General features: G+C 48.5%; 5 protein-coding genes across 5 annotated transcripts; 2 read left to right on the top strand and 3 right to left on the bottom strand.

The window, feature by feature from the left end:
• Window positions 1–280: 280 nt before the first annotated feature.
• Window positions 281–3,175, top strand: N7516_005026 (non-specific serine/threonine protein kinase; the record flags this gene model as incomplete). Its single annotated transcript, XM_057217746.1, has 5 exons — window positions 281–331; window positions 434–462; window positions 525–642; window positions 700–847; window positions 909–3,175. 5 exons carry the CDS (start codon window positions 281–283, stop codon window positions 3,173–3,175), a joined length of 2,613 nt encoding a protein of 870 aa, XP_057079629.1.
• Window positions 3,176–4,680: 1,505 nt separating this feature from the next.
• On the bottom strand, window positions 4,681–6,480 carry N7516_005025 (putative l-fucose permease; the record flags this gene model as incomplete). The annotated part of the gene is made up of 6 exons (XM_057217745.1): window positions 4,681–4,875; window positions 4,975–5,411; window positions 5,481–5,825; window positions 5,901–6,119; window positions 6,183–6,222; window positions 6,346–6,480. 6 exons carry the CDS (start codon window positions 6,478–6,480, stop codon window positions 4,681–4,683), a joined length of 1,371 nt encoding a protein of 456 aa, XP_057079628.1.
• Window positions 6,481–7,268: 788 nt separating this feature from the next.
• On the bottom strand, window positions 7,269–7,910 carry N7516_005024 (uncharacterized protein; the record flags this gene model as incomplete). Its single annotated transcript, XM_057217744.1, has 3 exons — window positions 7,269–7,374; window positions 7,433–7,755; window positions 7,812–7,910. The coding sequence occupies 3 exons, from the start codon at window positions 7,908–7,910 to the stop codon at window positions 7,269–7,271; spliced, it is 528 nt and encodes a 175-aa protein (XP_057079627.1).
• A 62-nt stretch (window positions 7,911–7,972) lies between these two features.
• On the bottom strand, window positions 7,973–10,823 carry N7516_005023 (uncharacterized protein; the record flags this gene model as incomplete). Its single annotated transcript, XM_057217743.1, has 4 exons — window positions 7,973–8,581; window positions 8,632–10,125; window positions 10,205–10,362; window positions 10,427–10,823. 4 exons carry the CDS (start codon window positions 10,821–10,823, stop codon window positions 7,973–7,975), a joined length of 2,658 nt encoding a protein of 885 aa, XP_057079626.1.
• A 2,265-nt stretch (window positions 10,824–13,088) lies between these two features.
• On the top strand, window positions 13,089–13,448 carry N7516_005022 (uncharacterized protein; the record flags this gene model as incomplete). The annotated part of the gene is made up of 1 exon (XM_057217742.1): window positions 13,089–13,448. One exon carries the CDS (start codon window positions 13,089–13,091, stop codon window positions 13,446–13,448), a length of 360 nt encoding a protein of 119 aa, XP_057079625.1.
• Between the last annotated feature and the right edge of the window lie 1,203 nt (window positions 13,449–14,651).

Below are 14,651 nucleotides of genomic sequence, written 5' to 3'. Positions count from 1 at the left end.
GGAATCTTCCAAAGGCCTTTGTATGCAATTTCCCTTCTCCTTTCATCATTTGCGGTGTTACTCTATTTCCCCGGCCATCTTTCCGAAGCCTAGACTAGTTACCCCTTTCTAAAACCTCTCGACTTCATTCCTCCACTCCGGATATCGTTTATCCGCGCATCTCGTGCCCCCGTTGAATGGCACCCCCCGACACACCAACCATTTCTAGTCAACCCTTTGACGCGCAGAGACTCTCTCTCTCTCTCTCTCTCTCGACCGCGAAACTTGGCAATCATAACATATGCCGCCCCGAACAAGAGCGGGGGTTCAAAGCCAGAAACAAAAGGAGAAGGTGCGTCATCAGGGATGCGAAACAGGGAGCTCCGCCGGTTTCCTTTGTTTTGAGCCTTGCGCAAAGTCCGTGGAAATATGGCTAACTCAGAATTCTCAACAGCTTGCCAACTCCTACAATGAACTCCTTGAGTAAGCGATCTCTTTGGTTTTCCGATCCCGAAACTCAGTTGCGCTAACATGCTTCTCCGCAGGGAGTTCTCCTCCAAGGATCTTCGAACTGTAGGGAATTATACATTGGGGAGGTTGATTGGAAAAGGCTCCTTCGGCAAAGTCTATCTCGCGTCGCACAAACTCACCAATGGCTCTAAGGTAGGTCATGTCATGCTAAGAACAAAGTTGTGGAGGCGTTGCTGATCAAGTCCGCAGGTGGTGCTCAAATCGTCCAGCAAGGAAGACACTAATCTCGTGCGCGAGATCCATCACCACCGCCAATTCCTCCACCCTCATATCGCGCGGCTATACGAAGTGGTGGTAACTGAGAGCCTCGTTTGGCTTGTGCTGGAGTATTGTCCTGGTACGTTGTGCGCAAGGCTGAAGATGCCTGGGAGAACATACTGACAAATGGTTTCTTCTAGGCGATGAACTCTACAACTACCTCCTTCGACACGGCCCACTCCCGGTGGAGAAAGTGAAGCGGATATTTACACAATTGGTGGGAGCGGTCGCCTACGTCCACAGTAAATCCTGTGTGCATCGCGACTTGAAACTGGAAAATATATTGCTGGATAAACAAGAAAATGTCAAGCTGTGCGATTTTGGGTTTACGCGCGAATATGAAGGGAAGGCTAGCTACCTCCAAACATTCTGTGGAACGATATGCTATAGTGCACCGGAGATGCTCAAAGGAGAGAAATATGCGGGCGAAAAAGTGGATGTGTGGAGCCTTGGAATCATTCTATATGCGCTTTTGGCAGGCGAGCTCCCATATGACGACGATGACGACCAAATCACCAAAAAGCGGATATTGTCGGACGAGCCGACCTTCAACGACAAGTTCACGGACGATGCCAAAGCTTTGATCAATCTCCTGTTGTCCAAACGACCTTTGATTCGACCCAGCCTGGACGAGATTTTGGCTCATCCTTTCCTTGCGGAACATGCCCCTGAACAACTGGCAATCCTAAAAATTCCGAGACCGTCGCCATTTACCACTCCACTAGAGAAGACTACCTTGCAGCGGATGAAAAGCGCCGGGGTCAATATTGACGAGGTCATTGAAAATGTCCTCGCTCAGCGTTGCGATCCACTGGCTGGCTGGTGGGCCCTGCTGATTGAAAAAGAACAACGGAAGGAAAGAAAGAGAGAGCGCAAGCGTCGCGAGCGGGATGTCGAAGCAAAAAACCTCCGCCGTCTTAGCGCTGCGAGCAGTCGTCTGGAGAAGCGATCATCGGCTTTAATGGAGGTGGAGGAAGAAGGCTCAGGGTTGCGAGATCGCGGGAGACGGGATAGAAGAAGCTTACCATCCCAGTTGGCGGTGCCAGATCTTCCTGCGCTTCCTGAACCGCTTCCTGTACTTCCAATTGAGGTCACCACGCCACCATTACCGCTCGACAAAGATTCTATACGATCCAACAACTCGACACGCCGCCGCCCAGTTCCTCCGCCAAAAGACAGACGGCGATCCCGGCCTAGCATGCTGCATGTTAGTGCATCACAGCCGGAGTTAACACAACACCACAGCATCTTCCGGCGTCGCACTAGTCGTCGTCACCAGTATCCGATACTCAGCCAGCTAGCATCTCTCAAGCATTGGTTTGTAGAGTCGGCCAAGAGAGCGCGGTCTCCACATGCCAAAGCAACGAGCTCGCGGAAGTTTCTTTCCGATAAGTTAAGCCCGGCAAAGAGTCAAGATACTGGAAAGAAACCTGCGACCTTGCCGTCCCCGGCAAGCGAGGTCACGGGAGGGGAAGTTGTTACACCCACCCAGGTCAAACGAATCTCCAATACGAGCAGCCTCGCTCCTAGCAGTGCCTCATACAGCCAAAACCGCCACTCTTACCCTCGCCAGACGCGGCCATTGAACACCAGTCATAGTAGTCATCGAAACTCTCTCTCGCCCTCACCTGTTACACCACGCGGATCCTATCGGCGTTCATCGGCCGGACTACGTGGACGCAAATCCACATCCTCCTCGGTATCATCAATCCGCAGCATCCATCACGCTCGGGCTCACTCCAAGGCCTCTTCGATTTCCTCCAACAGTATAGATACCATCTCGACGCCCACTGCCAGAGCCTCAAAATCGCCTCATTCATCTGTCAAGGTCCTGCCAACCACCCCAGGTGCCTCATCCCGCTTTCCTAGCAATATTCGTCTGGTAAGAGGGCCAGGCGGAGCACCTCGAGAGGTTGCCGAGCCAGGTCAGATGTCGTCGTCGTTTAATGAGGCGGTACCGACGCCATTACTCTACTCGCCCTCTTCAAGCCTGGTGTTTGCAAGGCGAAAGAGATCTCTCTTCAAGGGTCCTATGATCCACACCACTAACTTGATGGTGTCTAGTGGGGTAGCCAACTCCCCCGTTCCCGGTCAGCCAGTGAACACCAGTCCCGACATTGTCACAGGGCGGCCTGTTGCCCGCAAGAGCCAAATTATCGAGGAAGAGGAAGATGTCGAAGGGATTGAGGAAGAAATCGAAGAAGTCGATCAGTTCGACGAACCTGGTACACCCGGTGATTTCGTTACCCCCGATGAGCACCCAGCAGACGAGACCGGATCTCCCTCAAGCGGCAAAATGCCATTCGCTCCTATTCCAAACGTTGACACCAGTCCCCTTCGGCCTCCTCGCTCTTCCTCTTTGCGCTCGCCGTCCGATCCCGCAGACAAGATTGGCATCGCCGAATAATACCGATATTAACCCGACATCTTCCTTGCAATTTCCCATATATACATTAGATTCGTCTATTTGTCCATCCCACGATCCCTTATTCCTATGTTTGGTTAGACGATAGAGCTTTTTTTATAACCCCCACTTACACAGCGTGTTCTCGTTTTCGTTTCCTTGGTTTGTCTCTTTTTCTTTTTGGCATAATTGGATCCATCATTGGACCTATGCCTCTCTCCCTCTCTTGCCCTCTTTTCCTTGAGATTTTCCTAGCTTCTCGAAGCGCTCTCTTTTCCCTATATTTCTTTGAACCGTCATGATGATTCGACCCTCCCTTAAGTTTAATGTCTTTTATCTCCCTGTCTCATATAGAAAGCTGTCCCATATTATCTTGCTGGATTGATCAACAACACAATATTGAATAATGAAATTGCATAGACCAATACTAATTTTGATATTCCTAACTCCAAACTATACTACAACCTTGCCCTTGCCATTGTCATTGCCATTCCCACCGTTCGTCTAACTTCTATTATTTCGAACTCGCCGGCGGAATCAAAGACTTGTGGCAGTATCATACTACCTAATGCATATGTAGACTATATATTGTTGAGACAACCTTTCTGCCTAAGGCAGATTGGATCTCTTCTTCTGCCTGTCCCTCTCTCTCTCCCTCTCAACAACTCAGCCCCATCCATGGTTTGTCTTTTTTCCAATTCACCTTCTCTATACATATATATATAATCAAGGTTACTAGGCTTTACTGAGAGAACTCCAAGCTTTTGATTTTGCCGAATACACGCACGCAGGGCTCTGACGAGTTGAGAGTTCAGCTTTCCATGTTGCACAATGACGAGTTAGCCACACCATAGATTGACGAGTGTCCTCGCCAACGCTATCTATCGCCCCTGTCATCATACGATGCTCGATAACGGTCATACATCGAATAGGGCCGATTGTCACACAGACAACCATCCATCGATGGGGTGGAGTGGCATCGAATCCAAGTGCCGAAACTCGGGATTTTGTAAGGAAATCAGTACGACGTTGCGATCTTTGATATGACTTCCAGACATTCAACGTAGTGCTCGGTCGTGGTCGATATGTCCTTTATATTCTCTGCTCCTTCTCTGATTTCGCCATTGGTTTGAGATGACTCGTTACACGTTCTGGTGATATCAAAAGCCAATGGCACCGACGAGCTAGAGACTGGGACAACGGTCAAAATGGCCCTATTTCCATCACTATTAGATAGTTCCTAGGATAGCACGAATTCATCATTGGTCTTCCACCTTTCTGTGTAACGTATTTCTTGTATCTAGTTTGTCTGTCCCTACCATCTAGTAGTTTGAATTTAATTCGTTCATTGCTGGCAATCATCGTTATATCGTTTGGTCGTAACCCACTGCTCTCTAAAAAGAATAATCCAGAGCAAAGTAAATCAAAACAAAAATCCCAACACCCGTTAACCATTAACCATTAACCATTACTCCATAAGAGATACTAAAAGCAGAGCAAATAACAACCTACCGCTCCACATGCACGACTTGATGCTTCTCACCCACAGTCTCATCAATAGCATGAGAACCCATAACAGCCTCCTCATCTTTCGTACTCTGGCTATCAATGCCAACATCACTCTCACCGATCTTATCCACGGTGTTAGTATACGACGGAACAAAGTTCACCGCAATAGCGTAAGTCCAAGCGACGACCATGAACTACAACGAGTATTAGCCACCGACCCAACAACGAAAAAAAACAACCGGAAAAAAAAAGGGAAAAAAGGAACAAATAATCCAAGAGTGAAAAAAACATACCATAGTCGGAATAATAAAAGCAAATCCCGTATTATCACGCATATCAGCAACATGACCCAGAATAGGCGGCACAACAGCACCTCCACAAACACCACCCACAATAAACCCAGAGCCACGCTTATAATGCCGTCCAAGGCCACGGATTCCCAGAGCCATGATCGTCGGGAAACAAACAGACTCAAACAATAGCGTCATGAATAGCATAGCAACACCAACCTGCTTCGTCTGTGTCACCGACGCAGCAAGGAAAGCTACCGTGCACGACAGATACACCAGGAAGACCCAGCGTGCCCGTACGAACTTCATAATCCCCGATCCGAGGAACCGGCCAACAGCGAACGCCCCCTGTGCACCGGCAAGATACTTCGCTGCTGTGGCATTCGGTGTACCCGGCCATGTATCCTTGACGTAGTTAATAAAGTAACCCGCGATAGCGACTGGAGAAAGAGATAGTTAACAGGGGACGTTTAAGATGAAGCCGGGGGTGTGGGTATAAGGAAACATACCCTGCGCGCCTGTATAGGTGAACTGCGCCAGAGTCGCATGGAACAACTTATACTGTTTCCAGAACGGCTTATCCTGCTCATCGACATGCGTCTGCGCAACCTGGAAAGCCATATCCTCGTCTGTGACTTCGGGGATATTGGATAGGAAGAAGACACCAGCGAGCAAGAATACGAAGACTCCGATGGCGAGGTAGACCCACTGCACGCGCTGCAGGGCTGCTACGTCGTCCTCTGTCTCTGTGAAGAAGACATACGAGCCTAGTACTGGGCCGACGACTGTGCCGATGGCATTGAAGGCCTGGGCGAAGTTGATTCTGATTTCAGAGTAGCGGGGTGGACCGCAGACTAGACAATGCAAGGAGAGAATCAATATCTACGCAAGACTTCTATGTGGAATTGGAATGTGTGGGTTTGTCTTACCGGTTAGGTAGGGATTAGCTGCTGTCTCGAGAGACCCCAGTCCTGATCCAATGACGAATGTGGCACCGCAGAAGCCGCCGAAGGATTGGTTTAGTCCTGCGGGCCACATACACAGGGCCCCAATTCCGTATAAGCACAGACCGAACATGAAGACGGTTTTGTAGCCGTAATTGCGCAGGATCCAGTTTGCATAGCCGAGGGAGGCTAGGGGGGTATGCGCTGGGTTTTGTTAGAGGGAGGAGGGTCTCGTGTAAGATGTTGTGTTATGGAGAGATGTCATACCCAAAGTAGGCTGCTTGAAGACCAGCTGAGCGGCCTCGGTCTATATGTAGGGTTTTCTGGAAATGGGAGTTGAGAGTGTCCAGTAAACCATATGCAAAACCCTAGTTGAAGGTTTAGTAGGAGGGTTCTATATAAACCAAAAGAAATGCATGCAGTAACATACCCATAAGAAGAACAAGATCGTGACTAGAGTCAAAGGCCATAGACTCTGTCGCAGAGTCAAAGTAGCGGCTGAAGTAGTCGTGCGATTATCAACACGCAAGCCAGAACGGCTTTTGAGGAATTCCTTGACACCCATTTTTAAATATAAAAAAGCGGATAGACAAGAACAAGAAGCTCAAAAAGAACCGAAGGGACTAAAGGACTAGAGGGACTAAAGGGACTAAAGGGGGGTATTTAAAAAGAACAACAAGGTGACAGTCTGATTCCTCCGCATTAACTCCACACTTCCTCCTCCCCAGTCCGGGGAAAGCCCCAAGCCGATCCCTGAGGAAAGACAAGCAACATCCAATCACAAAAGTCACAACACGGAGTTGCACCGAGGATCGAAGGTAACTTTGATTTTATTGTTGTCGGATCAGAGTACTCCCCGCTTTAGACCCTGGCAAGGTGGCGGTCAAGGTTACAGGGTTGCATGTTTTTTTGACGCTATTCATCTTTGGGGATATGTCGGATGTCACTCCGGGGGTCTTGCGGGTTATTCTTGTGTCTGGTGGAATGTTACTCCGAGATAGCTTGGTTTGGTCTTACCGTATGACTCTAAATAGTAGCCTATAATGACATCCTAGGAACTATCATCCATCATCAAATAAAGATGGTTCTTCTACAAAGACACAGATATATATTGTCCTACTGTCCACATGTGCAACAATCGCAGGTAGTAATCTTTCATTCGGGGTGATCTATGGGCATCCATGATGGCATGTCATAAGTAATCCACGTACTCCGAGGTCGTCTTCAACGCATGACAAATATCCAACCAATCAGCCACAATCTATCTCTATTACACGTGGATTACCTCTTGCGCGGGCAGATATCCGGAAAGGTAGGGTCCTATTTCGGCTTTCGTCAATATAGTCCCATCTTTTATGCCCGCTTGGGTTTACCAGCGGCGCCGTTCTGAGCGACCGGATTGACGGCCTTCGTGTTGTAGAGACGACGCTCGGCGAACTTGAGCACCTCATCGATCAAGCTGAGAGGGTGAATTAGTAGGATATTCTTTCAAAGATTAAGCAGAAATAAGCACTTACATCACAGGTGCACTGATCACCAACACTGCCTGCCATTCATTCCAGTCCATAGGCAGAATCGAGAACAGATTCTGGAGGAAAGGAATGTAGAGGATGGCAAAGTGAAGGAGCATGGACAGAGCGATGGCGTAGATAAGCATCGGGTTGTTGCCCAGGAAGAACGTCAGGAGGGACTCGCTAGAGGAAAGCGCGTTCATGGCATTGAGCATCTCAATCACCACGAGGATGGAAAGAGACACGGTGGAGGCAGACTTGCCCATGTCGTTGCTGAACATCTCGCATCCAATCTCGGGGAACTGAGAGGCACACTTGTGGTAGTGGGACTAAATCGGGCTTGTTAGCAACACGTAATTAATACCTGGAAACATTATAAACTTACCAATTGCCAGAAAGAGATGCCGGGCCCATCGGGGTTGTAGACAAACCACCAAACATAACCAAAGACAGTAGCAACACCAACGTAGATACCGATAACCATGTAGCGGAAAAACAACCAGCCGCCGACCAGGGCCTCGTCGCGACGGCGGGGAGGACGGTTCATCACATCGTGGTCCGGGGGTTGAATGACAGAGCAGTGGCAGGCAGACCGTCGGTGACAAGGTTAACCCACAACAACTGAACGGGAATCAGAGCCTCGGGCATGCCAAGGGCAGCAGTCAGGAAGATAGAGACAACCTCTCCAATGTTGGAAGAGATCAGGTAACGGATGAACTGTTGAGTGTTGCTGTAGATGGAACGACCTTCCTCGACGGCGACGGTGATGGTAGCGAAGTTGTCATCAGCCAAGACCATATCAGAGGCCATCTTGGCCACGTCGGTTCCAGTACCCATGGCCACACCAATGTCAGCCTTCTTGAGAGCGGGAGCGTCATTGACACCATCACCGGTCATAGCGACGACGTGGTTCAAAGACTGGAGGAGATCAACAAGCTTGGATTTGTGGGTAGGCTCAGTGCGCGAGAAAAGCGAAGCGGTCTGGACGGCCTTCACCTGTTCACTTTCACTGAGACTGTCGAATTCACGGCCCGTGTAGCTCTTGCCAGTGAGATCTTCGTCAGTTCCGAACACACCAATTGAGCGACAGATAGACTCGGCGGTATTGCGGTTGTCACCGGTGATGACAATGACCCGGATTCCGGCGGCGTGGCACTTATTGATAGAAGCGGCAACCTCAGGCCGAGGGGGTCCAACATTCCAACAAGACCAATGAGAGTCATGTTCTGTTCGAGCTTGGTGTAGTCCTCGGTGGTGGTGGCATTCTTCAAGAGGGGGTTGCCAGAGATGCCGTCAACGCTTGCGATGGCCATGACACGGAGACCACGGTTACCGTACTCAACAACTTCCTCGGAGAGAAGCTTCAAGTGGTTCTGGGTCACAGGAACGCGAGATCCATTGGCGCCTTGAATAACGTGCGAGCAGCGGTCCAGAATGCTTTCAGGGGCACCCTTAACCAGCAGCTTTTGTTCCTTGCCCTCGCCAACGAGGACAGACATACTCTTGCGGTCACGGGAGAACTCATAGGTGGCCTTGAGGGGGAGACGGGACTCGTAGTGAGCGCTGGCAGCATGCAATCTTTCGGACGCAGGGAGGCGATAAAGCTTCTGGTTCAGGGCGACATCGGTAGATCCAATTTTCTCAACCAGAGTACGCAGGGCTCCCTCGGTGGGCTCACCGATGCTGGAGAAGACTCCGCTCTTGGCATCGTGGGAAAGAGTAGCGGCGTTGCAAAGAGCACTGACCTCGGCCAATTGTGCGACGGTCGATGAAGAAACAGCCACATTCTCGACAACCTTGCCGTTCTGGGTGAGCTTGCCCTCGGGAGTAAAAGTAGTGCCTTCGACGTCGATTTCCTCAAGACCAGTGCCAGAGCTGGTCAGATAAACGATCTTCTCGACGCTCATCTGGTTAGTGGTCAAGGTTCCGGTCTTGTCAGAGCAAATCACGCTGCAGCTGCCCAGGGTTTCGACGGAGGGAAGAGAGCGGACAACTGCGTTCTTTTGAGCCATTTTGCGGGTACCCAGAGCCAGACAGGTGGTAATGACCACTGCCAGACCCTCCGGAATAGCGGCCACACCAAGAGAGACAGCGATCTTAAGATAGTAGATAGCACCCTTGGTCCAGCCACCGAAGGCGGGGTCGTTGAAGTTCTCGTAGTTAATGACCCAAACCAGGACACAGATGATGGTAATAACCTTGGCGAGCATGTCACCGAAGTCATTCAGCTTCTTCTTCAAGGGGGTCGGCGCAGATATCTGGGAAGTGATGCTCTCGTGGATATCTCCAATGGCAGTTGAGCCACCGGTCAACACGACCAGAGCCGTAGCGTGACCGTTGACAACGGTGGTACCGGAGAAAAGCATGTTGAGCTGGTCCTGCTTGACGGCCTGCTCATCCTTGATAGCACGGGTCTCCTTTGCAACACTTTCACTCTCGCCAGTCAGAATAGCCTGGTCGACGCGGAAGCTGTTGCTCTGAATGGCGAGCAGTCGGCAGTCGGCGGGGATACGGTCACCGACAGCAACTTGGATCACGTCTCCGGGAACCAAATCTTCGGCCTTAATCTTTCGCGTCATTCCATCGCGGATAACCTTGGCCTCGTTGGCCGAATATTCCTGGAGAGCTGAAATCGCCTTTTCTGCGCTACTTTCTTGGGTCACTCCAACCACAGCATTGAGGATGAGGATAGTAAGGATCTGTGAACAACAAAGTCTTGGTCAGCAAAATAGAACAGGTATATATGCAGATGGAATGTACAATAATCCAGGTACTTACAACAGCGGGATCCACAAATGCAGTCCAATCGTCACTCTCTTCAAAGAGAGCTAGCACAAATGACACGGCGGCCGAGCCAAGAAGGATAAGAACCAATTGGTCCTTGAATTGTTCCAAAATCAGCTCCCACATGGGAGTCGGGGGTTCTTCCGGAAGAGCTAAGTAAACAGCAGATGTCAGTTTTGACGGATATCATCATTCTGCAGCGGGGTGTGTACTAACCGTTTGGTCCATACTGTTGTCTGGACCTCACGACCGCGTTCTGCGACAGACCGGTCTGCTCCGACACCTTGAAGTGCTCCAGCGACTCGGCTGGAGTACGGAGAAAGGCGTTCTCCATGATCGTGATACCCTCAACGGCAATAGGCAGGATCAATTGCGATAGCCGTAGAGGTGATGAATAATAGTTGGGGATAAACAAATAAAAAAAAAGAAATGGGTGACAGTTGTCAAGATAGTTACATGCCCGATGTAACAAAGAGTCGGAAAAAGAAGAAAAGCCCAGAGCGAAGGGCCAGGTGATATAAAAAAGAAAAAGAACCAGAGAAGCAAGAAATAATGAAGATCGAAGACCGAATGGGGAACCTCCAGTGGGGGAAGTCAACGTGTTCTCATCCATTTGATTCCAGGGGCTGAGTAAGCACGGGCCCTGGCCTGCCCAGGTGCTCAGGTGGAGTTGGAAGCCTCTCCGGGGGGAGTCTACAGGGCTGAAGGCGGGTCTCTGCCAATTCTCCGCTATATTTTCTTTTTTTCTCTTTTTTCTCTTTTTTCTCTTCTTTTGGTATCGTTTATTATTCATTATAAAGACACTTTAAGTATGGAATATGTACTGAATACTTCCAAGTAGTCAGTCTCTTACTAACTACCTAGGTAACTATATCATTCTTTTTTCTCCTCGGAGTGAATTAGAGAGCCTCTTGTAGGGCTCCAACGTCATGCCAATTCCCAAATTTGGTTGATTTATGGGGCATCTCTAGGCTGCATCGTTTCTTTGCCTATCTATCCGGCTTGGCAACATGGTCCTCTGCAGACACCGTAGCCCAAAATGGGTATCAAATCTTCTAAATCGACCTGATTGACTCCTCACTAGTCTCTTATAACTATAGCCTTGGAGGCTTTGTGCTATGACTACAGCTCTTGACGTGTGTTCGGTTGTCCCCAAGCCAAGATATTATTTGATCGATCCTACTTGGTCCACTTGTGATTGGGAATTGCAGACCCGAGATCTTCAAGGCTAAAGCACAGTCCCTGTTAATGCGTGAAATGTGGGCATCTCCATAAGCACGCTAACATGTCCTTGCCGATAGGGCTGACAAGCGTTGCATCACTTATTTATCATCTATTCTGCTCTCGGTGATACACCTTTTAAGAATACCTAACTACTATCCAATTAATTGATAACTACTTGTCACTTGAGATCCTTACCTAAGTTACCTTGTCCTTCAGGTTAGCCAAATGCTCATTTCATTTTGGCAGCCATATTAGGGGGAAATAAAATCAAGTCTCTTAAAGTTTGCTGTGCGCTCACCGATCAACTGGATGATATGATTAATCAGATAATTCTACCCTTGGGCAGGTTCGAAGTTGAAATGATCAACATGTGGACCTAAGTGTAGCCAGCTCTTGGTTTTTTTTTTAGGAAGTGCTCTTCTACATGCGACTATGATCGTGGGTGGTGTTGAATATCTCTCTTAGGTCAGATGGTCAGCTACCCCCGTGTGTAGTTTAGGTCTCTTTTCTTTTGGGACTTCAAGGAATCTTCTTTTTTGTAACTAGTAGTCTACCTACCTAGGTAGTACACTAGTGTATTAGTAATTATCAGTAGCTTAGGGCTGTTAATGTTACTGGTTGCTCGAGCTCTCACTGCTTCCACTTCCTTTTCCTTCTGTTTCTCTATTTAGCATATGATCTATGTCATTTCTTGCACATTCCACTGCTCATCACTCTGAACAACATCCGTCGGCTCTTTCTGTTCTACCTCGTCTAGATATCTCTTACACAATTGGAGGGGCAGCTCTCGTCTTACGCGAGATACTCGACTGCGGACAGGCCGTATGGATCCCACAAGAAACCCAACAGCATAAATGCTAATCCAAGCAGACAAGATACACCTCGCCTTGCTCTTTCCTTTGAAGCAAAACCACAACTCCACGTCTACGACACGTCTTACCGTATCATATTTACGATCACATGTGCGGAAGATGACCCAGAAACGCGACCATGTATCATTCACTGGGATCCTATCACAGATGGATTTAGCACAGATAGACTTATCCAGCCGGGTATAATACTACTTTGGAGTCAATCAGACGGCTGGCAACCACTCGAGGTCGACACGCACCAGTTGCCCGCAAAACCACTTCACCCCCGCGAAGTGTCCATAGAAGACCTTTGCTTTAAACAGCTTGACCCAGGCGCCAGCGTCTCCTGGTCTACGCATTTGCCATCTGTCTATTTCTGTGCACTCGATTCACTTAAATCCTATGGGATTATATGGGGAGGTGGACAAATTCCCTTATGGGACTGGGGAACATTGGCGGAGTGTAGTAAATCTCATCGCCAACTCGCTCTGAAGACCCCGACGATAGTGCTTCCTGGTGGGCCACATCAGTCACTCGAGATTATTGACGATGAAAGCGATCTAGAAGACGATGTGGGGGTTTGGCCTGAGTCGTCGCCCCCACCACTTTCGCCATCCACTCGGATGTCTGACGCTCCAGTACTAAGTATTAACATCGCTGGTCCTACAACGCTATCGGTGAAGGATCGCTCCTTGGCAGCAAGATTGCACTATCCCGTTGAAGTCACAATCTCATATGACGCAGCTCCCAGCTTAAGGCATACCGGAAGACCGATCACATTTCATATATCTAGGTTCAAAGCTATGGACCTTCACTATAAGGGATCCCGGCTCTATGTGAAGAAAAACGATGAATGGATTGGGCATGAAGTGAATGGCGAAATCCAACACCATGCCTTTTGTTCTAGTCCCTCTCCGGTCAATATCGGCAAGAACGAAGATAAGTTCCAGTCCTTGGTACCTGGCGAGTCTTGCTCATTCACACGAGAGGTGAGTGATTTTCCGAAGAATTTGGAGCCTGGTGATCGATTTCGGTATGGGTTTAATGGAGCCCAACTTGATTGGTGGGATTGGGGTAATCTCTATGACCATGAAGATACTGTGGTGATGGATGGGGAGCTTAGAGTTCATGATCCAAGAGATAGTGAAAAAAAAGACCTGTAATTGTGGTGCCAGGTAGTAACTGGCTTGAGTTTATATTGACTGAATAATGGTCTTTCCTACTAGGAAACATTTCAAACCAAAGAGCTCCTTATATTGAGAAAATGTAGTGAATAATTGTTATCCCATATCGATTTATCTATCTTAAGAGTGGCTCCGTTTCCCCTCTTCGCTGTATCATGAGCTCATCTAAAGACGCGCGACATAAGGCTAGCACAAGCATTACTTGGTCGATAGCGAAGGTAAAGCTATCAACGGTGACCCAGCCGATAGTCCCATACCAGATAGTAAAGATATTCGAACTCACATGTCCCTTTAAATGCTCATACGGAAACGTAAGACACCATATCCATACCACTAACACGAAAGTGAATACAACTGCCTGTATACCCAGCCCTTGAATTCGGAAAGGACACTCAGTGGTAAGGATCTCTCGGGCTTGGTGGTAGACGCTTAAGCTGCTGAGAAAAGCGATGATCGGCCAGAGAAGCATTGCATGTAGGGTGAAGTAAATCGCTAACCAAAATTGTGAGGGGCAGCTTTTTATTTCGATGTATGTGACTATGATCGTGGGGGGGGTGAGATATTGAAGTACTACAAGTGATATTGAACATCTTTATAAAAGTGATGTACGTGGATGCTGATACTATCCAAAGAATGGAGTACGGGGTCGACTTGCCCATCATACACTATATATGTGGACTGTGAGGTTTCTTTGCTTTACATTTCCCATACACATACATATTCTACACTACTGGATTGGGCAAGGGTTGTCGTTGAGACATATAAGGCAACACTCCAAGTATATCCCCCACACTTGGTCAATTTATGTTCCAGCTTTGGGGTAACATAGTTTGACCGCAAGTTCCCACTTGCTCCTTGAAGACCCTTGGATGGGAGCACTATGTTATCTATGGTTGTTATAGCAAAGAAAAGCAATGTTAGCATTTTCTTTTACTTGAATAAGTTTAGCCCTCCTGTACTCCAAACCGTGGGATTATTTGAGTAACAGCATAAAATAGAGACTTGTGATACTTCGCGACTTAATTTGAGTGGCTGATTAGCTATGTACATCATAACCGCCTTGTTGTCTGGAAGGTTCCAAAGGCACTTGCATCATTATCATCCCCATACTTCCAAGTTTGTTGTATCGCTATGATTTCGGGCCCTTTATATTCCAAGAGACAATCAAGAGGGTACCTCCAG

The sequence above is a fragment of the Penicillium verrucosum genome (genome assembly GCF_028828655.1).
Source record: "Penicillium verrucosum strain IBT 35672 chromosome Unknown utg000001l_segment0_segment0, whole genome shotgun sequence".
NCBI classification, from domain to species: Eukaryota; Fungi; Ascomycota; class Eurotiomycetes; order Eurotiales; family Aspergillaceae; genus Penicillium; species Penicillium verrucosum.
The sequence above is the reverse complement of the archived record's forward strand: the minus strand, read 5'-3'. Positions and strand labels throughout refer to the sequence as shown.